Genomic DNA, 27,817 nt, shown 5'->3' with positions numbered 1-27,817 from the left:
GTTGGTGTTACAAGCAAATAGTTAGAAAGAAAAACTCCATACAAAATACTTTACTTACTTCCAGTATTGGAAGTAACCATAAAATTCTCTCTCATATGATATTTACTTCCACTGCATGTGATTTTCCTTTGTATGTGTGAGTGATCGTAGTTGATCTCTCTCATTTTTTTTGCTAGTTCCTACATGCTTCTTTTTTATGTTATATTTCTGTTGTTCAGTTAATTCAAAGAGTTTGGAATGTGTAGATCGCTGTGTGATCGTTCCTATAGAAAAGATTTTTCGGTATTGTAAATGGTCAAAAAAAAAATTGTTTCTTGATAATGATCGTTGAGGATACAATGGATATTGAGGATTACTAAAAAATATATTTTTTGTTATAAAGTGCATAAAAAACTGCACAAAAAATCGAGTTTCAGTTCATGATCGGCTTAAGAGTTCCGTTTTGCAACAAATTTAACATAGAAAGTGAAAACATAGTGAGCTTTGAAATTGCAAAAAATAAGGAAAAAGAAGCAATTATTTTTGTTAAATTAAATTTATAGCTGCATATAAAATAAGAGTTACGAAATTTCTGTGATGGAAAATTGAGTCCATAAACATAAGAGAAGAAGTGCACAAAAAAATCGTGAAATATCAAATTAGAAAAAAAAAATTGTGTTTAAAGTGAATTTAAAGGAGTTGAGAAACAATGTTGGATATAATGCCATTACAAAGATTAATGTTGCTACATTGGACCATAATAACGTTGTCAACACAACTTGTTATATGTGCATCATTATATTCGAGTAAGTGAAATAAATTTCAAATGTCTCTTTCCAAATAATCATAGATTAACCTGTTAATGATCGTGAGGTCAATTTTGGATGTGCCTTTTTCTATGAGAATGGAATTTTAATAATTTAATGCTGAAACTTGTTTTGGAATATATCGATTTGGTGATATTGCTTCTAGTGATAAAAGTCTAAAATTAGAAATGCAAATCAATATTAAGGAACACAAACATTTACAGACCAAAAATGAAAATCTGAATCTCCCAAAAATATCTTTGAAGTCCTACAAATATTTACCAGTTTGTGAATTATAAGAATTTTAAAAATATAAAATGTGAAAGATATGACCCATGTCATACATACAGTTAGTGATAACTGACTAAAATTTGACCCATAGCCCGAGCAATATAATTCGGCGAATTACATTTTTTGCCTTAAAAATGGGTCGAAACCAGCCTTCACGGTGAGTTCAGGGCAACTTTGCAGCTTGCCTTTGATACGACGACATAGCGGTGTCTTAGTGTAGGAATTGGATTACTGTAATGGTCTTTCAAAGCCTATACATTGGGATCACAGTAGTAAGGAGATACATAGTCGATTAACCCCCGATAGCTCAGTGGTGTTCGAGTCCAACTCGAGATCAATTGTTCGGAATACGATACGACATCATAGCAATACTCAGAAGACTCTCAGAACGCACGACTTAGAAATGGCAAAAAATCTGACCCAGGTCGACCTCTTGTTTGTGTTCATCAAATTTGACCTGAGACCAGAGTCACGCTAGCCAGAGATCAAATTTTCAGCCATTTTTATCCCATGTGCTTTCCAGATTTGTGCTGTTCGGGATAATCTCCCAGACAATTCCTCAAACTATCTTAAGACCACAAAAAAAATGCATTTCTATTACAGCTTCTGATTACTTTTCAAATATCGTCACACTAAATGAAATCTCATTTACAATATCTCAATTGTATTTTATGTTAAAGACTAATCCGACATAAACCAGAACGAGTCATAAAAATTTTTATCCCCAAATGCTACTTACGATCAATATACAATAAATGGTATTGAAAGAAAAAAAATGGAAATAAGAAGAAATAAATAATAATCATCAATCGGTTTAATACTTATCGTTCATTAAAGTCCCGTCTCATATACATCACACGCATTATAGCCATTAATTACTCACGAAATGTGTTTATTATAGTACAACAGTCAAAATCCAAGAAAAAAGTTGTGTATGGGAAAGTAAAGTTGTGTATTTTTCGGGGTCAAATTTATGAATGCGTAGGGGGTTAAACTGATCCAAATGAAAGGGAAATAAAAGTTGAAAGGAATTGAAACTTTCACATAGAAAATAAATTTCTTGTCCGTTTATAGCACACATGTTGAGAAGTAATGATCGTATAGAAAAGAAAAACTCAGTCAGTTGAGAATAAATCCTTGTCAAAAATTGTACACATGAAACTTGTTTCTCTTCTTCATAATTCTTACTTCTCATTTCACATGTGATTCATTGCTGCATGAGGACCAAATGACTGCAGGAGGGCTCTCATATATTTCTCTTTATGTGCATCTTCTTTTCTCTCCTTTGTGAATGCATTTTTATGATCTCAATTTCTAATGTTTATTTCTTCTATCTGTTGACATTATAGATTTTCTAAGTGGTTCACTTGAGTTGCCTGTCTCGCTTGTGTGAACTTTATTTTTTTTTTTTCACTCTCAATTCTTTGGAAAAATAATTTGTCGATATGGGAATCATTTGTCTTTAAAGTAAAAAAAAAAACATGGAACTTTGACTACTCATATGATTTATGTCAATCACTTCCAAATTATTTATCAGATGTGAGATTCGTTTGAAAATTTGAATATCTTGATTGTGCATTCATATTTTATGAGACAGAAATAATTTGTTTAATGCTTCTTGTTCCAATGTAGGCTTAGATGCTTGTGGGAAGTTAATAATACTATGTCTAAGAACGGTAGAGATAAATATTCTTTGTTGCGTGTTTTGTTAACATTTCTTTGGGAATCGATGAATTTATGGCAATATCAGATTATGCCTTAAACTTTCGAAATATAACCCGATGAAGACATTTTCTAACAAGCATGAACATCCTTTCCCAGAAATTGTTCAATTCATCAAAAATCCGACTTCAAGTTAAGAGTTCCCGATGCCGAGATCGAAACCGAGACCGGAACTTCCAAAAAGACTTTAAACTCTGGATGATTAGTACCTCTTGCACCTATGACTATAAATTTGAAATTTCAATTTTACATAAAAGTTACAAAATTTAAATTGAGTTAAATGCATCTTATAAAACCAAAAGTATGAAATGGATTTACTGTAATATTTAATACCTATATGATTTCATCAAAAACAGTTCTGAGTTAATTATATGGATTTGTGAATTTGTAAACGAAATTGAGTATTAAGCTTTAAATTTTTGTTTGTTCATAAAATTCAATATTAATAGGCTTGCACATATTGAACATTTTAAGCAATTTCATACTATTCATGCAAATCTACTTACTTTAATAGAGTGGTGGGCAACCTTTGTGCCGGGTTACACAAATGTGTCGTGAATTATGTTTCCAAATGCTATGAACCGTATGCCGTGTGTTGTTTTGGAAGAGATTTACTTCCTAAGTTTGCAGCTAAAAGAACAGGTTGTCCAAAACTGCTTAAATAGAATTACAGCAAAGAAAAATCTCTGCATTGGCTTTTTTTTTCACAATTCCTACAATTCCTACTATTCGCTGAGTATGAGAATCATTCGTAAATGGGTCATTTTTATTCACAGACGAGTTTTCTAATTGATCATGCTGATTTCTCATATTTATCTTCATTTATCTCCTGCACTCAATCGTAAACGTGCCGATAAAGTAAACACGCAACTTTGATCTTGACATATTGTTGATGAATTCAGCAAATCTTTTGAGTATAATGCTTATACATTATTTTGCTTGTATTTATTGAGACATGATCAAACATTGACTTTTTCATATCGTATCAGTTAAGTGATCAACGTTCAAAATTAATCATTCAACTAAAAATGATGGACAAAATTAATTGAGCATGAAATTTATGACCTAAAACAAGCAAATCAATCTCAATATGAAGGTAGAGACGAGGATAAGTCAAATTGACAGTTCAATTCAATTTCCTCAATTTTCATTCAGAATTGATAGAAATGTCAATAAAGTCTATTAATTTTTTTTTCAAAAATTTCATAGCTTCATTTTTATTAAAAGACAATCAACAATGTTTATTGAATCTATAAAAGAACTGACTGCTGTGCATCTATAGTCATTGTTAACATTTACTTTAATATCTTAGACTCATTCATGCATTTGACAATCGAGGAAAAATGAAGATCTTTTGGTACATAAAATAAACTATTTTTAAGATCTGAAAACAAACAATGAGAGGAACTGAAGGTGAATTGAGAGATCTCTTGCAGTGTCAAAAAATTGATCTTCCTTCTTAAATTTATTTTTTTTTTTCAGTCCCTTATTATTTACCTCTATTTATCTAATGAATTATGATCACGTTTTCAAAAAACATTTCAATTTTCGTTCTGAACTGTTTTGTTCCTGGATGAATAGTATTTGGACAATCACAGGCTTCCTGTGTATATATAGTAAACATGATTAATTGTTGTATTCATTTAGACTCTATGACATCCAGTTCTCTTAAAACGCATTTATAATTCCACATAAAATAGATTCATGCCAAGGGTGTGACATTCTATATGAAAAATGTGCTCAGATTTGACTTAATACAATTATAATAAATCGTTGTGATTCTTTTTTCTAGTTTTGGGATAGTTAAAACTTGATATTGAGCTCACAAGCATGATTTAAAATAATTGATATCATCAATTTTGCGAATGTAAATGTCTACCTGCGTAGATGTTTCCATGAATTCTGTTAAAAATTATTTTGCTGGCCCGAGCGACACATTGCGACGATCTGCAATGTTAAACGCCTGTTAGACGTAAAAATGGATCGAAATCAAACATCATGGTGAAGTCAAAGCAACTTCGCGTCCTACCCAGACCCTCCCCAGACTCTTACCATACGTCGACGTAGCAGTGTCCTAGCAAATTCATTGTTTTGTCCGGGCTAAGCTAATATTATGACCTAGAAATAACAAGAACCTATCCGAGTATCATGCAATAAATCTAAACATTCAACAATATTAAACTCACGTCATTCAAACAGTTTGAAGCAATGCTTAGTTTAATATTCCATCAGTCCCTTATTAATGTACCATCTTCCGTACAACAATCAGCTTAAAATTCGAAAATTTCCTCATTTATAACAGTAAGATGAATTTTATTACATCAATAAAATGTTTTATTAACAATATCAAATTATAAACTAGCCATATAAAGGCGATCTAGAAGAAGATCTAATCTCTGCGTGATATCGCGCATCAAAATTTATAAAAAAATACTCTAAATTTCCAGCAGTGCTTAATTTGTAGATCTGTATAAACATGCTGTGCAATGTGCTTATCACCTGTCAATATGTAACGTTCTTTAACTAACAAGGGTACTTTTAGGTGTAATTGGAATAGCTGTGCGAAATTGACTGCTTGTTAGTTTTAAGTGCAACCCGAGCGACACAAGAATGCAATCTGCATTTTTACCAAAAAAATGGATCAGAATCAGTCGTCACGGTGACGTCAAGGCAACCTCGTGTCAGGTAACTTTGCGTCTTACCCTTGGTGTCCTAGCAAATATGGTGTGCTGTCCGGGAAAGTGCATGGAATTGATAATAAAAATGCTGGAACTACTGCATACTCTAGAAAAATATAAAATTCAATACAATAAAGAAACTTTCAAGTCATTCTATAATTTCAGCTGACGGACAGAAAACAATCTAGCATGCACAGTGCATTGATTTAACAAACAGAACAGAAATGAAAATAATCAATTTCAATTTGATTCCTCAACTATCAATTGAGATTGTATATGTTTTATGTATGCTTCGATTCTTGAACTGCATAATTTAATTCAAATTGAAGATTGAATTCTAACTGGAATTTCATGCTTCTGTACGACTTAATTAGACATCTCTCATAGCAATGAACATGCTACATTGTAATTATATCGTAGCTCCCCGCATAATGTAAAGCTAATAGATAACTGGAAATGTCATGAATACTGTAATCAGTAACTTTAAATACATAAATATTCAAGTCACCATAGTAATAACAATTATTGAGGCATAAACCACAACCAAATCAGTGAAAAATGGAAGAATTTTGTGACTTCTTATGTATGTGACATACGATAATGTATTTATGACTATTTTATTTTTTGGTGGCACTTAACAGACTTATTCGTTTCCCTCACACGTAAATAAACATTTCGTTCGTAAGATTCTTATGTTTTGTTTATATGTTCATGAGAAATTTGAGATTTTCTTCACTTTTAAATGTTTTTTTACATCTTCTTCTATTTTACATCATGTTCTCGTTTCGAGAACTGTCTTTCGTCAGAATGCAATCAATTCGGAATATTGAAAAAAACCAAAGAAACCAAGAAAATGCACTCAAAAAATTTCCATAATTAATTTTGATTGCCTTGCTCGAATCTATTTTTATAGTGAATATGTGGAATGGATTTTTGTGGATGTAGGTTTCGAAAAAAGCAATAAGCAAGAATTGTAAATTTTTGTAGTTTTTGGCTTGTGTGGGCGAATCTTGTTTGATCTTATAACTCATCACATTAGACATTACAAGACTATCTCTTAATGTTCCAGTTCTCACGATGTGGCAGAGATCACTGATGGATGTAAAATATTTCAAAATATTCCAACTTGAAAGTATGTAAATCTGTTAGACAAATTACAGTAAATACATCCCAAAGAACATTCATATCATGGTGTAATTAAAAAGCAAAAGGTCATTTGAATACAACGGATCCAACTGCATTTATACATGCACATTTGCGGTTGAATACATCAATCTCGAGAGAGAAAGATGAAAAATTGCACGCATCGTTGAATATTGTTCATGTTATAGGGCAAAAATGTGATGCAATATCTACAGATGTTTATGGCAACTCGGCAAATTTTTTGATTTTTTTATTTCCATAAATGAATGGAATTTTTTCATATTTTGAGCGAATTTTTTATATTCAGATGAACCCGACCGATGCAAATGACTATTCTCTAACATCAAATGGAAGCCGTCTGCATGTGGTTTCCATATGGCTGGAATTTGTCCTCAACTTGGGCATATGACTTCCATTTGGTGTTAATAAAGGAGCTTGAATGGAGCCTTAAAGCTACATGACGTAGTCATTTCCTAACAGAAAACAAGCATGCATTCATGGTATAGAAATACCACTACGGTACCTTAAAAGCAGTCTCTTTGCCTATTGGGGCTCCTCATCTGTATCATTCGGAACGTTTAGCTTCCCACTTATAGCTTCTAGAATAGAAATAGTCAGCAGCAATTCGAATATATATCGCCTATTAATAAAAATATATAAAACGCATTCCATCCGCAAACATGCAATGACTCCCAATCTGTATTCTTTTCATTAACCTTCACATCAGGAAAATAAATAAAAATAAATGAACAGGAAAAGTAATAAATATGATACAAACCCTCATAATTGTACTGTAAAATTCAGTCGTGATTCATGTTTTTTTCACCATATTTTGCCACAACATACAATTCGCGATTTTATGTGCGTACAACTGTGTTCTCATTAATTAATTAATTAGAATTGTACCGCTTAATGTATACCGAAACATTATTCACTGTCAAATTGACTGTGGCTTATAAGTCATAAAGTTCTTTTCATAAAATCTGTTACTTCTTCCTCAAAAAAAAAAGAGTCTTAATTACTTTAACTGCTGTCGTCGTCTCATTATGCATAAGCATTTAGCTTTTTTTTTTTGCAGAATCTATGCATGACATATGAAACTATTTGCAATTAGAGAGTCTAAAAGTGTGGAAAAAGTTCTTCATGACATCGCAACTTCAATTGTTATTTGTCACAGCACAGATATAAAAAAAAAGCATCAAAGAGCCTTTTTTGTGGAAAGACAAGCGAGAAACATCAATTTTGCCCAATTAACATTCTCGCAGATCTAACGAATAAATCCGCAATTTTGAGTAGCTTTTGTTGTGATTCAGCACGTTCGTGGACGCACTTTTTTTTTGCTTCCACTGAGCTCTAGGTATGAAAAACTCTCATATTGTCACGTTGATGTCATCGTTTCGATGAGTATGCCTCCCACTATGGCGCTAACTTCGTTAATCTATTATACTGTGCCTTGTGTACCGTTTTTAGTTTTTTTTTTTTTTCCATTTTTATTTCTCTTCCTCGTTTTCGTAAAAACCATCAATGTATGAAAATCTCGCACATTTTTCACGGCTCAATTCCGCTGAAAATGTTGTTTATGTGAAAGGCATTAGAGGTGAAGATTTTTTTTTTTTTTTGGTTGGATTGTGAGTCGAAGGTTGGAGCTTGTAAGCTTAATATGCATGTGAATTTATTCTGTTGCAAATTTATAATTGGGAATGGATTTTGAATGCTTTGATTGGGTTCGAAATTTCTTTTGAATATTATTGGGAACAGAGAGGTACAAATGAGGAATGGCATAGTCACAACTGCTTGGGATCTGACACAAGATCCCCTAAAAGCTCTTTTTTAACAGTATAAAGCTGCAGAAGCGGCTTCAATTTGGCACTCAAATGACTGTCTGCAGCTTCTATTTGGCAGTCATATGACTATCGACAGCTTGCACTTTGTGTTAATGATAGAGCTTTAAAGGAACCTTGTACATTTGTGTCCCCCGGGTTAACTTATGAATTCATATGAAAGTTTTCATGTGTCAAGATCCAAAGCTGTTAGATATGGCTTTGAGTCTTTATTAGAAATGGGTTACAAGCCATTCTACTCACACTCAGTAAGCAATTCCTGTAAAAAAAGTTCGCAGGCATGAACAAGTAAAAATCAATGATCGTCATATTGTACAAAAATTAGTATTCATAAGCCGTAATCGTACCCCGACCTGATGATGAAAATATTGGAAGCTGAGCATATTGTTTGAAACTCCCATTTTACCCATTGTTCAAAATAATAAGTAAGCTCTAATTACAGCATTTTGCATACCTTAAAAGAAATTCTTTAATTCTTCTTTTCTTTTTTCGTCTTGAAATCATTAAGACAAAACATCTCTCGATTGAGGAAATAAGAAGAAATGTAATCTTTTCATAAAGTTCATAGAAGCGTGGAAAAATGTATTTTTTTCGGAATCGTGCGAATCATAAAAAGATACAAAAAAAGTTTAAGGTTACATAAGTTCAAAAAAATATTATTGTATTTATGAATTTCGGAAATTGTTTTCAATTTGACGGTTTCCTTATGGACGAGACAGAAGCAAAAGTAGTTTTGTATTCTATAAATAACTCGTCGATTGATACTTACAGACTAATAAATTAAGTCAATTCTGACACAATTCGGAAATTGAATAAAGGAATAAGAAGAATCGTAATAGAATTAATTAGAGTAACAGCAGCAACAGCTGTCAATGCCAAAACGTACGAGACTTACATATTTATATTCCGCACCCATTCATCATATGGATCTGCCCTCTTTTTTTTTTGGTTGAAGTATGATACTAAAAATTGAAGCTGAAGAGCATTTTATTTCAATTGAGTTGAATATAAAAATCCAATTAATTTTTGCACAAACTTTCGAGATCATTTTTGATGTTGAGCACATATGCGAATATTAAGTTCATTTAGCGTGGAAATTGAAAGTAAGTTGGACTAAATTACGAGCAGTTGGACTTCGACACAAGTACCCTAAGAAGCAATGAGCATGCTCTCAAGAGCGTAATCTAAATGCTTGTCCTATTTGAGGATGCTGGCAAGCATGCTCTCAGCTTACTCTATTTTTGAGAGCACGTACTATGCCTACTAAGGGAATGAATCAGTTCGAATAGCACAAGTCGGTTAATTGATGCAAAATTCGACACCAGGCCGGCGTGACACTGACTTGGTACCGAATGCATTCGAATGAATTCAGCAGGAGTTATGCTGGACTTCATAATCAGGTCGGCGCGACTCTGACTAAATGTCTAATTCAATCAGACTACCAAGCCGGCCTGGTGTCGTATTTTGGATCGATTCACGACTTGTGCTCTTCTGTAAATTTGAATTCATGACTTCTTCTAATGTCGACTATGATTAGACCTGCACTCAATGACAGCAGTAAATGATCAATTTCAATATAAATCGAAATACCCTTAACTTTGACTATCGGATTATTAAAAATTGGCTATAAAAGTGCAAACAGTGGCAATCAATTTATAAACTGAACTGCATGCAGCACAGTTGATTTTGAATTAAATTCCTCTTAAATCCTCTTTGCATAGCAACAAAAAGAATACAAAAGACTTCATAAATAAAATCAATTAATGCATCATCGATCAAATTAAAAATACTAAAATGAGCTCGTATTTAACACATTGGCACTGTACTTCTTTTTTTGTGTACGATGAGGTTTTAAATTTTCATACACTGAAAATTTGTTTTTTTCATTTATTTACAGTTTTTGTAGCTTAATTTGCAATTTAATTAATGGATTTTTAATCATAATCAAGTAGTTTTGTTTTCTGGCTGTTCTCATCGCATTCAGGCCAATACATAAATATTTAAATTGAAAAATAAAACCACAATTATGCGTAAATAAATCTTTAACACAATGAATGAATACAGTGGAGATGAAGCGGCGATACCTAAGAGATTTATGAGTATGTTAATTGCTTATTATATTTAACTACTTGACGCTCATTAAACATGTGCCAATAGTAGTAAAATGCTCTAAAGGATGGCTGATTGGGGTCTTATTTGTAACGCACCGAAGGGTACATGAAGTAGAAATGGTCGAAGATTCGACCTAGAGCCGGACTCGTGATTAAACAAGGCTCAAAGTATGGAAAAGTCAAATCGACTCGATTCTATATAAATATCGAGTAGACTTCCAGCTCTGGGATTAAGGCCGGATCTTATCGGATCTGGCCAGGCGTCAGAGACACGCTGGCTTGGCCCCTGATTTATGGCTATTTCTTCGCATTTTGCTTTCCGAGGCAGCTTTCATTGAACGGTTAATATTTGCTGATAAATCATCAATATTTGCGTACTTGGAACTGAAACCTGTACGTGTTAAGATTATAAACATACACATTTTGAATAATTTCCATAAAGTGATTTCTGTATGATTTGTAAATAAATGTAGCTACCAAACAATCCATGCATAATCTAAAACCAAGACAAAACGCTAATGACACAGCATAACTTACAAAAAAACCACACAGATGTACAGTAACAGTATTTATGTTTAATACAAAAATAAATAAATGAGAAAATCAAGAGACAATATCAATTTACATTCACAAAAAATTGTGGATTTAAGTTACATTTAAATCTTAAAAGGCAATGCCATAACAATTAATTTGACAATTCATGTAAAGTGATACCGTAAGTAATTAATTGTCTACAAAAGGTAGCGAGCATACAAACTACTTTTAATGAATTTTTAATTGCAAGTTCTTTCAAGCAGTAAAAAGAAATTTGTGTGTCAACTTTTTGGGGAAAGGCAAAGTTGAAAGATCTTAATTGGTCAGGCAATACTGGAAATCATTTGCGTATTAAATGATACATACCCGAGCTGTACAATGCAGTATCAAAAGGTCAATCAGCAGTCATGGTGACGTAAATACAGCTTCGCGTATTTGCAGTATTACGTCAACAAGCTGTAAACACACTGTACTGTTCGGGAATAGATTCTACGACTCAATCATTGACGCTAACTAATCAGTCTCTGTTTCTTCAAATTGAGTCATACAAGTTCACACACAAATTGGAATTGTGAATAGTTAATTAAAGGTCTAATAAATTACAATAATTGTGAAGCAATTGCTACTGAAAAATGAATATTATTGCTGAGCAAATGACACAACGCAAAATCAAATACCAAGTTGCGTTTGAATGAAACTGCATTAATAATGATGATGGTAGTGCATGTTAAGCAATGTGAGTTGCGAATTACTGAATTGTTAATTTGTTTTAATCAGACGAATGCAGTTTATATGCCGAAAATCCAGCACTTCCTTTGAGTTTAATTTGTTATGAAATTATTTGGATTTTCAAGTGATTTGAGATTTTTTTGGCAGTTTTTAATAGGGCTCGGTCAAGAAACGCAAGCATGCCTTTTAGATGCACGGGCCTGCACTTTAGGAGTACCTTATAGTTTCTTTATGACTTTAGGTCTTAATTTTAGTAAAAAACTATTTTTCAATCAAGTCTGAATTTTTATCTGAACTGATATTAATGGCTCAGCAAAATTACTAATCTATGGGAACATTTCAGTATCCAAATTGTATTTTAAAATAAGGTAAGCATGTCAGTCAGTCAGTCAACCATTTAAAATTTGTACAAATTACGTAGTCACAAAAGATGAGAAGATGCTCGAACAATTTTAAACCTCGAATATTAATTTTAATTGTGAGATTTTGTCGGTTAAATATGCCTGTTATTACACGCAATACCTGTAATCTGCACACTTTGTTGTGGCTTCTTTTGTCTTAATAATTAATGATTTTGAGATAAAGTAACGGCTGAATTTATGTAAGTTCTATAATTTTGACAGCAAGTATCAATAAAGTATGATTCAATCATATTTACCCTCAAAAAGAATATAGCACTTCCTGGTTAGGAGAGTTAATATATTGATTGCTAAATGTAGCATAATCGTCGGCAACTTAAAGCTCATTTTGTGAAACGCCGTGAAACGATAGCAAATATTCAGAAGGTTGTACATTACTTTATTCATCGATATCATGTAGAGTTGTTCGCAAATGATGTCTAACTTCATATTATGTGATGTTCACTTATAAAGTAAAGCTCTCAGAGGGTTAGTCAGGTTGGGGTTTCGATCGATTTATCGCGTTTCGTACCACAAGCGGCCCTTTAGGGTAAATGAATTTTGGATTGTGTAGCAATTCAAATACAAAGGAAATGATCCATGAAGGGGATTCAAGGCATATTTTCTGATTATTCGTCATTTGTGAATGGCTAAATCACACGTTTTATACAAAAAAAGTTCTCATCCTACATATATAAAATGGTTGATCCAAAAGACATTTTTGCCAGGTAGTAAAAAAGTTCAGAATATAAATTAGTGAATTTAAAAGCTAAGCTGTGTTTTAAGCATTTCTAAATTAATATTGAATATTCATTTCCATTTCTGCAAAATTCACAATTGCAAATGACTCATGAAGCTGTCAGCTTTTCTAATCGATATAACTGTATATCTTTCAAGCTCAGCTATCAAAAAATAAAAATCTTTCGAAATCTTCACATTATTTTTATTAACATAAATCAACCGACCGAGCCCCTTAAAAATTCAACGCAGCTTCCCAGATATAAAGTATAAACATCAACAGTAAATCGATACTTGTATCCGCATCAGAACAGTAGATATACAGAAATATCCACATTAAATTATCAGAACAAATTAATTATCATTGTACATAAGCTTTAATCATACTCTATACTTCTTCCGCTAAGTTTTTCTTAATTAATTAGTATGGAAAATTAAGATGATAATCCAAAAACAAAGCTGAATGATTTTATTTCTTTGTGTGGTTTTTTGTGTATAATTCATAATGAAACGCTGTAGGATTTAATCTATTTTTGTGGTTGAATATTTCATATCGTATTACATTTGAGATATTTCCATCTTTAATCGAAAGTTTACAGTCAATCAATTTCAATTTGGCATGTCTGTGTATAGTTTTAGATTACAAATGCAGTTTTACGATAGTTTCATCACTAAACAATTCTCTATAGTCCCGAGCTATAAACAACTGGTTATGGAATTTTCTGATGAGCATGAGCATATTGTCTAGTATCTAGTAATCCGTGGTATCTGGTTGATGAGCAGAGTGGAATCTGAGGAATTGAGTCATTTATATTTAGAGAAGTCGACCAGTAACCTTTCTGGCCGAGAGGCTAGGTAACAGACCGGATATATTACTCTATTGTGATTATGTGGATACGATTCCCTTCAGAGTCCGGTCTATCAATATTATCTTTCAAATATCAGATCTTTGGGGCATTCAATTAGTCTATATGACAATAGTTTGATGGAAGTTACTTGTGATTATATCTACTCGAACGGGAGAGCCATTACGGCGATAAGGAGACAGTATACTTAGAATCAAGTGGCAAATTTAGTACCGATCCAATTGGCAGCTTAAGTTTTTTACGCCAAGACTGACTTGGTCTTAAAATTATACTATTGCCTCATGAATATAAATCATGGTGGCAACATTTCAATATATGCTGATCAAGTTCCACTAAAATCTACAACATAACAACTCATCTACTTCTCGGGTTTTGAAAGCTGACCAAATGTTTGTAAATCTTACAAAATAATAAAATATACACGAAAATATTTGAATCTCATGAATATAAATCACATATGGATGGGAACTATCTCAACATATTGAATATTTTAATATTCAGAGAATTTTTATTGAGATTTTTGCATAAATGGTCTTGCCAATTGACATACATAAACTTCTTGGCATATATCGATGTATATTAGAACATTTTTTCTTGGCTTCTATTCAATATTCGGTATCAAAAAGTGCTTAAAGTAGGAGATAATGGAATGAAAGGTCGGTCAAATGTGATTTTTGAAGGCATTGCATATTATTATTATCTTTATGACATAATAGACTTCAAGTCTATCATTCTTAGTTGTTTTTTAATATTTTTAAAATATAATTTTATGTTATATGAAGCATCAGTTCATGCCAATCAGACCTAGATTCTAAATTGATTAGCTTTTTGTGTGTTCTTTTTTTTGTGACTCAATTAAGAATTGACTCATACGAGACATTAGACATCCGAATCATATTGAGAGATAATTGATATCATAAATGAATTAAGTAGAAACTAGATCATGTCATAAGGTTCAATACACTCCATACAAAAAATGGCATATTAATGTAATGGATATATAATTTATTTTTTTGAGTTTTATTTAATTTGACAATAGATGGAATAAAAGTTTTTAGTGAATGAATGAGGTTTGCGACAAAAAAACTAAATAAAAATTGTTTTGTACTTGAAAAATGACGCTAAACAGCACAGCACATGTGTTAATAAATTGTCATTATCGTATGATTGTTATGCAATTATTCCTATAACACCACATCATTCTTTAAAATTCCATAGTTTTCTCATTTTATTTATTTTATGCGGCATAATTTTGTTCCATTCCACATACATTTCTCGAGCGACACGCATGAGGAAGGGTCCGCCATGGAGTTCCTAATAAGGTTTCCCCAAGTCTCGGTCTCAATAAATACCGAGACATTAAATCGACCAATTTTCGAAAACGAGACTGAGTTATCTAAAATCCGGCGCATCAGGAATCCTTAGTTGCCATGGCTCCAAATGTCATGTGGACGCAACTTAAGGCGGCTTCCACTTAGTGCAAATAATAGAGCTGTAGCTTGGCTTAAGCGGACTATTCTCCATTTGTATTGCTCGGGTTTCCACTTTCATTTAAACACAAAAAAATATTCAGCACAGTCCAACAAGAAAATTTGAAAGAAGAAGCATACATGAGTGAAAATTAATGCAATAAATACAGACATAAAAAAAGTGAGATAGAAACAATGTTGAACAATAGCGCACTATTTTACGCCAAAGCAGTTTCAAAATATCATTCAAAAAAATTAAACATATAATTTGTTCATCACATACGAACAAAACGGCGATGTGTGTCAAGCCGGTATATTTAAGCACCAATGTGTGTCAGTAGTAAATTAGATTCCGAATCGCGTTAGTGCCCACAAAATTTTTATATGCTATATGCGATTGTAAAATGTCATTTATTTGACGCACACGCTTGGTGGGCATCATTTCGTAAGATAATTCTCATTCGATGCGCATCGCCCTTTTCGATAGGAGATGCAGTTTTTGGATAAATTGCTCTTTGAGTATGGACGATACTCTGAATTATGACTGGCTTTTATGCTTTCATGGCATCGATTTTTCTTTAATAAATTGACAATTATTGTAATTATTCTTAATAGCAAGCGGAACCAATCATCGTCTTTATGAATAAGTCTTTCATTCCTTAACGGACAGTAAGCATACTCACTTAAATGTACGTATTCATGAGTAAACGCAATCAATATAATTGAGCATCCTCAATTTTGTAAGCATACCATGAGCTCACTTCTTATCTGTTCAGGATTGCTGCCTTGAAGTCGGATGAACTTAGTGGCATTGCAACACCACAAACCCACTCCGGCCATGAACCTCTCTGTCGCCATCAAACAATATCTAACAGTGATAATCAATCTTCCAACCCATAAACTAAACATCCATCCACATGCAACGTAAATAGTGATTATATGTGCAATCAAAAAATCTCCCAAAGTGACCTTCATACACAACTTTGTGCGTCTCAATCATTCACCTTTCTCGTAATTAGTCACAACAATAAATGAACATACATTGATTGAAAAATAAATTTTTTCAAAAAGTCGAATAAAGCAGCAAGAAAAATGATCACTTTTTAAAGGGCAAGTCTTGTGAAAGATTTTCGAAAAAAAATTGAATGGATGCGGCGAAGCAATCAGTTCAATGTTATTTGTTGAAAAATATGCTTATGTCTCTTATGTAAAAGCCAAAGTAAGCCACTTGTGGGCTCAAAAAGAAAACAAACGATTTTTTTTTTCGTCATATACGTTTTATGACACAAAAATATATGTGGAGTAAGAGAATGTTGTGGAGTAAGATTGCAGCGCATTTTCATGATGCAGTAAACTGATTGGTTTTATAGTCAATGATGCAGGCTAAATTAAGCAATCTCGACTTATAAGGTCATTCACTTAATATATTAAGATCATTGCTTCCCTAACTTTGTCACTCGTGTGCATGTCAAAACCCTATAGCGTCCATATGCCATGTATATCTCGCCGTTAGGTTGTACTACTAGCAGTGGTATGCATATAAGCGTTTAACTGACGCTTCCATTTTAGCAAGAACGAAACATGTTCCAAATCACACTATTTGAGGCTGTGATCTCGACCCGGTGGTTACAACCTTCAGGTGTGTCGCAAAAAATGGAACTAGAAATGGGGTTCAAAGTGTCACGCTCGAAAGGAAACCTTTTTTATATTGTGCATCAATATGAATCTTAAAGACCAACTATAAAAGTCCCTAAAAGTCAAAACGAATATTCCATTTTTATTTAAATAAAGCCGGCATAAACAACAAAATGCTTTATACAAACCATAAAAATCAATAAAATTTGTTGTTTTGCTTTTTTGGAATGCAGTTTTTTATATCAAAACATTGAAGCTTTGTAAAAAGAAAGGAAAGACAGACAGAGACTTACACTTTTCTAGGTCGATGGAGGATTGAATAATGATTCCGTAAAAAAAAATAAAACAAATTCAGGTATTTTGCGCGTGTTTTTGACATTAAAGATGGAAGCATACATCACAGAGGATTTACGAATTTCCTTTTAATGCCTATCAAAAACATTCCATTAATTTTTCGTGGATTCCAAGACATTAGAGTATAAAGGTGATGTTCCTGCATGGATATAGATGGAATCTATCTCATAAAGACTTTAAATCCATCCAATAAATTGTTCATGAGTAAAGCTTCATATCAGGTTAAAGTTTATTTTTCGAGGGCTACAATATGATAATTCAGCTTGTTGTTTGACTTGCTTGCTATTTTTAGTCATCGACAAGACATTTTTGACATTGAGTAGGGAAAATGCGCTTGAGACTCTTCATTAAAGTCATATATCCATAACTTTAAATTTAATGCAAACACTTCCATTTTTAAAACATCTTCGTCTTTATTACAAATCACAATAAGCAGCAGTGCCTAACTCAACAAGCAGCCAAAGTAAATTTGTACAAGATGTAATAAAAATTTGCCCTAAGGTTTTCCAAAGAAACAATGAAATTTAATGTCACATGTGATGTAAATGTGCTTAAATGTCTCTATCCTTGTCTCTCGTCTACTTCAAGCTATGTGTTAAGTTTGATTTTGAAAGGTACAATATGCTTAACACTGAACTTTTTAAGGCATGTAAATATTAGAATTTTGAATAATCTACATGATGAATGACATACTTTACAGCTATCCATCATCAATTGTTTATCATTGATATGAACAAATTGATTAGGGCGATTAGTGTCTGAATGTTTAGGATGTAGAGCTTGTTGACCTTTCTAAAATATGATAATTTTATATAAATCGCATTGACAAAATGCTTGGGAAATAGAAAGTAGTAGCTATTTTTAACTTGAAGGACTTATTGCTATATTGAGGGCTGTAAGAAGTCGTCTGAAAATAATGTCCGTGAAAAATGTATGTCGTGCTTTCTAATTTTTTGACTTCCTTAAAATTTGTTAAATTCATGACAAACTCCCGAGCAGCGCAATGCAGCTGACTGCATGTTTCAGCAAACTTCGTGTCTTTCTGTCAGTAAGTCGACGTATCGTTGCCCTGACAAAAACACTGTGCTGTTTGGAACTTCTATTTACTTACTAAATACTAAAAAATCTCATCAAGTCACACAACATTCAATATTGGAAGTCAATAAGCAATTGATTTATTTTTCTAAACAATAAAATGCTTACACATTTGTATATTCTGCATTTATGAACATGAAATTCGTGTTTGCAGGTATTTCGTCTAAAAATAATAATTTTCAAGGTATGGGTACTTACATAATTTCATTATTTAAGTGACTATATGGATTTATTGTGTTTTGTACTATTTATTATTACTTAATAATCATGTATCATGTAGCATATTTTGTTAAAAAGTTCAAGTTGATATGAAGGTTGATGTTCAGCTTGTTAATAATCATGCCGGGTGATATATTGTGTGCAAGCAATAGGCGGTGCTGTTGGGAAATCAATGGCACTCTTTGGGATTCATTTGTTTGGAGATTATTATTATTTTTTATCAAAGGATTAGTTCCAGATATAAATAGACCTACCATAAAGATCAATTGTGATCTATGACCTCTTTCGGACTCGCCTTAAAATGGCCCTACACCTGGCTAATCCTCGCTACTTTCAATACTAAATGCAATATTGTCTCTGTTAAAGCTTCTTTTCATGAACTCAGTGAACGTCCTCGTCATATGAATTGATAGCTGCTTTGTACTTTGAACATGACCTGAATTACGTTCATTTGAGTCCTGCATTTAAATATTTTGCTTTAGCTGCATACAGCACATACAGGGTTTTGGTGGTCTTTCCTCGTGTACATCACTTCTTCACCGGGATTCTCAAGCTGTCTCAATTTGTAGAACGTGTGATGTTTTTGTGAGAAGATGATCTTCAGTTTCAGTTGACCGAATCAGCAAATACGCAAAAACAATAATTTTGTGGCATGTGATTTGATCAACAAAACATTTCAATGATCTTTAAAATTCATTGCCGGTGAATTTAGACATAGTATCTTAGACATACATGCGTCGCAATCAAAACTGATCAACAATTCTTTCCAAAAACTAAAAAACAGCTACACGTGCCATTATCTACGGGCTTGGAGAGACGAAAAAAATCACAAGTATTTAAAGTTCGCAAGCTCTCGTCAACATGTTTACGACAAACGTCAATGGAACTGAATTTATGGCAAAATAACAATAGATATTTACATATATGTTCAATAATAATTACGCCAAGCAGGCAAAAAAGTCAAGAATTTTATTTTTCAAGTCAATATTTCCATTCTAGATGATGTATCCTTATTTAGACAGCAGAGCAATCAGCATCTTTCCTTCTTCTTTTAGTAACAATCATCATTATTTGCTGAAAAATTTGGCATAACAATTATCGATCAATAGTTGAGCAAAAAAATCATAAGCGTCAACAATCTAAGCATTAGCGAATGATAAATATGCAAATCAACATGCTTACAGTATAATTTTGTATTCAAGGTTCTCCTACGATTTGTTCTCGCGAGTATCTTAGCTGTCCGATACAGCACGTTTTATTCTAAATTATGACTCATGATGTGATCAAATTGTATCTTTTTTTTTCATTGATGCTGTTCGAACGTTGTGTTTATTGCTATTGTATTCAGAGACTTGTTGATATTTCCGATCAAAAAATTATAGCTTCTTTGCCTCTATTTGTATCGACTTAATTTATACAAAGAGATTTAATTATTACTAGTGAGTTAATTATTGTAATTAAATTTGTTTACAAAACACGCTATAAATGTTACGTTAATCAAGAAATATGATTAAGCCTTTGAAGCATCTCACAGACATCATACAGTCATGAATTCAATCAAAATCTAAACAAGATTTGTACATTAAAATAATATTTAAACAGTGTTAATTGGGTTTGTCTATCAAGATTTATTTCTGTCTACACAGAGGTGAGAGGGAGGTCTGGGGATTAGTCAAGAGGTTGTCTGGGTTAAGTTCTACACAGGGGATAGTATTCAAGCCGGTTATTATGGGTTTTAGAGTCAAAAATCTCTTAATTTTTATAATCTTTACAAATTTCTGGCTACGCCCCTGCATCTACAAATAGGAACGAAATCTACGGAGCAACAAACTCTGTTGCTTCTAGGCCATCATCAATATCCATCGATAATGTGCTAAATGGACAGTTCTTCTTACACTTCCTCACCAAATTTCAGGAACAAGAAGTATTATTTTGTATGACATATAACCAAAATCATAAGTCGGATATAAACCAAATCCTTTCCCAATTCAATGTCACGTCGGCCTGGGTAAAAGCAGGGATACAGCCGTCATTTACGGTCATTCTCAAACCAAAATCATTGGCCTTCAAAACGTTCTTTTGTTGAGTCATGACTCCACACGTTGTTACCCAAAAAAAAGTTATAATGTTTGAAAATAAGAACCGGAAATTTTTTTCTCCATCAGCACAAATGGAATGACCGCATTTTAAGTGAATCGAACAAACCAGGCAAGAGTCGATTCGTGCATAAGGACAATTACACAGATGGGGTTGAAGAAAGGGCAAAAATAAGAAGTATTAAAAAATCGAACGGAAATGTTTTAATTTCTTGCAGCATATCGCAAATGTGTTCCTTCCCTTCTCGAAATGCATGTACATGAAGACGAAATAGAAGGAAAAAAGATGGAAACAATTGAAATGAATGATGAATTTTTTATTATTTCTTTTCAATTGCTTCCTTCTTTTCAATTTATGAACATTTAAAGACAGCAGAACTGGAAGACACATAAGAAAAATGTGTCGAGTTCACGTGCAACCATTATCGTTATTGTTTTGTTGTTACTTATATTGGAAGAATTCTTATAGAGATCGATGATTTCACGTAATCGGAAATGAGAAACAGTTGTTAAGAATTTTTAATAAGCAGCACCCATTGTTAAAGTTTCAATTTTCTTTTTTCGTTCTTAAATTATTTTAGCAGAAAGGCATTTATGTGTATTAATAGTTTTGTAGCTGCTTTGTTGAGATTGTATCTGAATGGCAGCAAATCCCAAAAAATAAAGTTGACTTAAGTGCTTACAATTTACGAGTTTTACAGACATTAATATTTTCGACACTTCCTTCTTTGTGGATTTTATTTTCGGTTTCAAAATTAATTCCGTTAATGTCCAAAATATTTTAAGCAATTTTTAAGTCCGATATAAATGCATATTATCCACACACAAATTTACGTTATCTCAAATTTGCCTTAATGTTCTTTCCTTATTGGCTCATTATTTATTTAACAGTTAGCTGGATAATTAGTGTTCTGTGGTATACTTCTCCTTAACGTGGAAAATCTATAATCTCGAGGGCTTGTTCACCTTAAATATACTAGCTGAACATGCTTGTGACCGTTGCTCTCAGATTAAAAGCTCGAGCTCTGTTCTTAAAAGCATGATTTTTGTCCGTAAGATACTGTGTGTCTTATGTCAGTTCATTCTATGTTAAGTGTGTGGACGTGCAAAAACCTGCTCTTTAGAGCATGTGGGGGCATAGGAAACACTATTCCCGAATTACACAATTGAAAAATTCTGTTAACTTTCTTTTATTAACACTACATGGAATCTGTCTCCAAATGAGAATCATTTATGTCACTCTGGTATCTACTATCTTACTTCCTTGAATGAGGCGAATAGAACGTCTAATGCCGACTCTATCCGAGGAGGATTTTGGTCAATTCGAAATGTTACAGACTTAGCGTCCTATTCTACACATCCAATCCGGAAATTCTTTGATCTTCCTCTGGTTGATCTCTAAATCCACTATCTAATGGGGAATCTACTATCTACAAAGTATTAATCTTACAACAAGAACTGATTATTAATGACCAGTTAAATATGCATTTTAATGCAAAAATGTCAATAAACTTTTTATTGATGCAATTTTTCAGTTTCTTCTTCCTTCTCTCAATGCCAATGAATTTCATCAGCTGATTTTCAGCAAGCTAAATTGCCTCATCAACTTTTTTATGTTTTTTGATTAATGCTATATTTTTAGGTTTACAAAAAGTTTTCTCAATGTATATGCTGTTCATGTACACAAAAGATGCACATACGAGCAATTAAGAAATTGTTTTCGATTTCATTTTCACTCAATGACCTTCATAAATGCGAATATTGTGTATTTCTTGGCTTCCTAATGAGGCACGCTTGGTGCCGATGGAAATGAAAAATAAATATTGCGAAAAATGTGGAAAAAGGTTCAATTTCCGTTTCTACGGCTGGTTATATCATTTTTTAAACTACTTCAACGGCTAATAAATTAAAGTAATTAAGTCAAAAGTGAAAATTTTGCAATGAATTTGATTTATTTGCATTTGAAATGACTTGATGTTGAATGCTACTTAAAAATTGGTAGCCCGAGCGACACGTATGAAGATGGTTTCGCTAGTCCTCTTTTAATGACAGCTTTAAGGACGCCAAATTTAGACAGAGAATTCCATTTGGTGGAAATTAAAAAGGCTCGGAAGAGCCTGAGCCTGCTTTCTTCATTTGTGTCGGTTGGACAGTTGCTGATGATATTCAGAAACCATAAAATTTGTCAAGCACTTACTAAAAAATTGCAAATTATTTAAATTTCACTCAAAAGTTTCATATTTTACTCTAAGTACTTTAAGTACCTTACAATATCACAATAACAAATCATTAAGCTGTTAAGTAGTTGAAAGGAAAAAGAGCACCGCACGCGCATAATTCTGCTAAGTGGATGAAACGCAAAATTGCGCTCGAGAGAGAAAAAGTAGAGATTTTCAATGCCACTGCATGTGTGAGCTTTCAATTTTTTGTTATTTTATGGCTCAAACAATCGCATAACAGTTGCTTTAAATTACCACATTCTCGATTCGCATAACACGCATTAGATTTATGTAATTTTTTTGTGTCTTTTACATTGTACACTGCAAATAGTTTGTTGTGGCCCTTTTCGCTCTCACAAGCTATTAGATGTATGTAGACCAGTGATGGACAACCTTTTGTACTTCTTGGTACATCTTGGTGATAAGACTCGACCGTAACTGTACAAAGCATATGTTCGATGCTTACCATTAAGGTGTGCCGCGTCAAAAAGGTTGCCCACCACTGCCATAAACATTAACATTTCATTATCGCGAAATTCCGTTGGATATTAACTGTTTGCAATTTGCAATGACACTAAAATCCTAAATTGTCATGACTACAAAACAGAACATTAAGAATATCATATTAACACCGATTCGTGTCAGTGAGAATTCTCACAATTAAAGTAAAATTATGCCAGATGCGCAGGTTAAATTTTACTTTTTAAGAAAATTTTTGGAGCACAAACGATTTAAATCCTAATAAAAATTTAAATTTATTTTCATGTAAAATCCTGCTTTCATATCGTTTGGTTCCGGCACTTTCATCCCATCATCATCGTCAGCTAAACGATTGCAAATAAGAAAGTTTCACATTTGATGAAACTGAAAGTGAATTTTTTACAAATTGATGTATGGGATGGGTGGGATGCTTAGTTGAGTAAATTGTTTGGCATTTCCTACTCGATAATTTGATCTGTGTGAGAAGCTATGCCATTAAATTGACAATTATTATGAGTCATTATTTTTTGCATCATTTAATTTTCATTTCTTTTTTCAAATTTCTTTACAGACATGGATTCAATGTCAATGCCAGTAAATGACCAACAGCCACAGATAAATCCAACAGCATCTCCTTTAAGGAGGGAATATTTATGCAACAGTCAAGAACAAGAGAAATTTCTACCAGAAGATGGAAGTGAATCAAGTATTGTAATGGACTTACGACCCGGGAGGACGTTAAATTCTTGCAAACGGTACTTCATCGCACCAGAGCCAAGTGGACTGTTCATACGACTCGTTAGAGGAGATGATTATTTTAATAATAGTACGAGGAGAAATCTCACTGAATTTTGTCCGTTAAGTATTGTAAGTATATAACCTTGACATTGAGTCAGTCTTATGGATTTTGCTTACTCATATCTGTTTTTGTCATGTCTAGTTTATTCATTCAAACTGCCAATTTCTTTTCGTTGTCTCTTTTTATGTCTCATTTATGAACTTAATTAAACATGTTCCATTTTCTCTATGAATGAATGACTGAATAAATGAATAAATATGAGAAGAAGAAGAAGAACAAGGAAATGATCCATTTTGTCGCTTAATTAACTCGAAGCTCCTTAATGCTTATTCATTCACAAAACTTTGTTATTTAATTTATTTGGAAGTTTACTTACATATGTAAATTTATCAAATGTGCGATAAATACAAACTGTTTGTTTTCACTAAGCACACAGTCAATGACATCTGTTATTACGTCTCATAATAATTTGATATGTCTATTGCTGCTTGCTTTAGAATAATAAACACATGCAAAGATTTACGATTGAATTAGACACTTTGTGCTAATTATTGTGTAATTTTGAGAATGCATTGAAGAATATTTTAATGCCATTCAGCAAATTTAAAATTCATTAAGACGTCTGGTTCTGTGATTCACTTATTTATATATCTATTTAGTGACTTTGACTATTAAAACCTTCATATATTGTTGTTTGGTATTACCGGTATTGATATATCTAAAAATATTAATCGCAATCCCGGGCGGCACAATGTGGTAAGCCGAAAATGATTCGAAATCGAGCTGTCATGATGCTGTCCAGGCAACTTAGAGTCTTACTGTTAGTGTGGCACAGTTGCGATGTTCTAACACCTTGTGCTACTCGGCAATGTTTCTAAAAGTTGGCATTAAATATTTTTAGATTGTTGTTTTGAATGCTCTTTTCATGGGATTTCCGAATATACGGTGTTGACCAGAAATTCTCGAAATTAAAAATTCAAACTACAGCGGCTTATTGCCGAGCAATACAAATAAAGAATTCTATGTCCCAGAGGTTCAGTCAAAGCACTTTTATAATTGGGAAAGAGCTCAAAAACAGCCGTCACGTTGCTGTCACGCCATTTCACATAGTGACTATTTTGTACTGCCCGGTAAAAAGATCTCATAATATTTTAGAATTTCCGTGCATACTTCTAATATTTTTGACATTTTGCGGATTGAAATCGAAGAATATTTCAAAATTAAGAGAATCAATGTACCGATACTAATTGTGCATTTTAAAAATTATTTCGACTTGATAAATTCTCAATGAAGAATGAGAAGATTCAGCAATCAAACGGATTCGCATGAATGAATACTTTATAGCACGTGTTTGAAAAGCTTATTTTCATTCGAAACAAATTAAAATTTATGATTTTTTTGGTCATTTAAGCAATTTACGACAATTTGCTTAAGATTCTAGTTTACTATATACACAACAACTGCCAAACTTTAGCATTTCAAATTAAATTCCCATCACATGTTGCTTAACATAATTTTAAGGTATAGCCCATTAGTGTCAGTAATTTAATCGAAGATAAATCGAGTTTTATTTTACAAGATTGAGAAATATAACACATGCAATTAAGCAGTAAACAATTTTCAATGATTTTACGTAATTGACCGGCGTTTTGAACGGCTATCAGCCTTAAAAAAGTCATTATATCAATGTTAGGCAAAATTATTCAATTTAATAACTCCAAAGGCAGTTATCTTGTTATAATTTATTATTTTCGTTATTTTCAAGTGAATCTTTTGTTTTTCTTGTTCATCTTATCCAGTGGTTGGCAACCTGTGGGCCACGATACACTAAGGTGCGGCCAAAAGTGTTTGGAAATGCCATGAACTTGCCATGAGCCGAATGCCATGTGCGATTTCGATAGAGACTTACCACCAAGGTGTGCCAATAAAAATAAAAGGTTGACCACCACTGATCCCATCCAATATAGAAATACGGTCACGATTTCAAATAAATCTTAATCTTCAATTAAGCACAAATATTTTTTTCATGTGCACAAAATGGGAACATCTAATTCTTTAATACAGTCTGTAAGCAACCAAAAATGGAATCAGATTTTAAATAACATGTATTTACTTCTTCTCTTTCAATTGTTGACAATGACTTACCTACTTTCCGATCGTTTATAGCTGGTTAAAATTAATTAATATCCATTATATTTAAATGTGCGAAATTTACCATACATTATGAATCAATTGACTGACATAAAATCAATCATTGTATCATTCACAGACACCATTAGGCGATGAGCGGCAATCACCTTGGAGATTTGATCCATGTCAAATGGAAGCTAATAATGTAAATGAGGAACAAATGAAAATTCTTCAAGGTCGTGTGAAAGTTTTGTGGGTTCATGGATCAAATGAGCCAAATTATAAATTAATCATCACTGTAGTGTCTAAAGGAGATTCATGCAGACATAAAAGCAAGCATCCATGCTTAAAATTTGGGTTAGTATTTACACAATCATTACTTTCATGACCATTTAATAATGATTTTTAATTTTTAACAGAGATGATCCACTTTTATGTATATCCGAAGACCTTATATGTGATGGCATCAGGCATTGTCCACATGGTGGAGGAATGTTGAGTGACGAGGATGACAATTTATGTAAAAAGCATAAAATTGATGATCATGACCTTAGAAATGTAAGTCCATAGTCGACATATCTCTTGCTAATCCCTTACTGACTATCTTACTTCCATTTACCATTTTAGAATCTTCAAAAGTCATCCATATGGCAGCATTTAACACTGGGAATATTTCAGAATATTTTCGGACCAATCGAGTCAACGTCAGCAATCTCATCGATGAATCCACTTCCGGGTCATCCAGATGCGGATGTACGTCCAACACTTGCCACTCATCATTATCCTGATCTCAAGCCACTCGAGTCAACTAATGACCGAATTAATAGTTTTAATAATAGACCAAATAATAATAATAGTAATAATAACAATAAGCATCAAGAACAAAGTGAAGTACGATTTATTAAAACACCGCGGAAGAATGCAAAAGCTAATAATCTCTCACGATATGGATCGTGGGGATACATGATGCTTGGTATGCTAACCGTAAGTGTAGTGCTTTTAATGTGCGGCATATGGGAATGTATACGACGAGTACAGAAAAGTGACGTGCTAGAACATTTCAACGCAAATGGTGAGCCAATTGAGACTATGAGTCAAGAGCACGGGAATGACAACAATTGTCCGCAATATGATCCGCCACCACCATATTCAAGTTTATTTCCATTAGCAAAAGATTTTAATTCAACAACAAATTCCGACAATTCAGGGCCACCATCAATATACTTTACGGCATCATCTGCAACATTTTTACCATCGGCACCAACACCTCCGGGTTCATTAGAACTTCAACTACCTCATAATGGACAGAGACATCAGCGAGTTGATGTTGATACATCTGCCAGTCCAGCTTGAATTCTTTTAGACAATAAATGAATTTTCCCATTCGACTGACTCTATACTTACTATACTATAGAAATCATGTGGTTTAAAATATCAATGGATGATCAATAATGGTCTGGCTGAATAGAACAAATACTAAAGATG

General features: G+C 32.9%; 1 protein-coding gene across 1 annotated transcript; it reads left to right on the top strand.

The window, feature by feature from the left end:
- Positions 1-242: 242 nt before the first annotated feature.
- Positions 243-27,817, top strand: LOC139091708 (uncharacterized). The gene is made up of 5 exons (XM_070641868.1): positions 243-785; positions 23,975-24,270; positions 26,472-26,689; positions 26,752-26,890; positions 26,960-27,817. Exons 1-5 carry the CDS (start codon positions 689-691, stop codon positions 27,683-27,685), a joined length of 1,476 nt encoding a protein of 491 aa, XP_070497969.1. The 5' UTR covers positions 243-688; the 3' UTR covers positions 27,686-27,817.

This window comes from Chironomus tepperi, unplaced genomic scaffold (assembly GCF_022539635.2).
Source record: "Chironomus tepperi strain 1889 unplaced genomic scaffold, CSIRO-AGI_Ctep_v1 contig_260, whole genome shotgun sequence".
Taxonomy (NCBI): domain Eukaryota; kingdom Metazoa; phylum Arthropoda; class Insecta; order Diptera; family Chironomidae; genus Chironomus; species Chironomus tepperi.
This window is presented reverse-complemented; position numbering and strand designations above follow the sequence as displayed.

Excerpts from the sequence above, each read along its gene's own strand:
- LOC139091708 (XM_070641868.1), top strand. The coding sequence starts at position 689 with ATGTTGGATATAATGCCATTACAAAGATTAATGTTGCTACATTGGACC. Across the intron at positions 786-23,974 it reads ATGTGCATCATTATATTCGA|ACATGGATTCAATGTCAATG; the intron begins GTAAGTGAAATA and ends ATTTCTTTACAG. Across the intron at positions 24,271-26,471 it reads AATTTTGTCCGTTAAGTATT|ACACCATTAGGCGATGAGCG; the intron begins GTAAGTATATAA and ends TATCATTCACAG.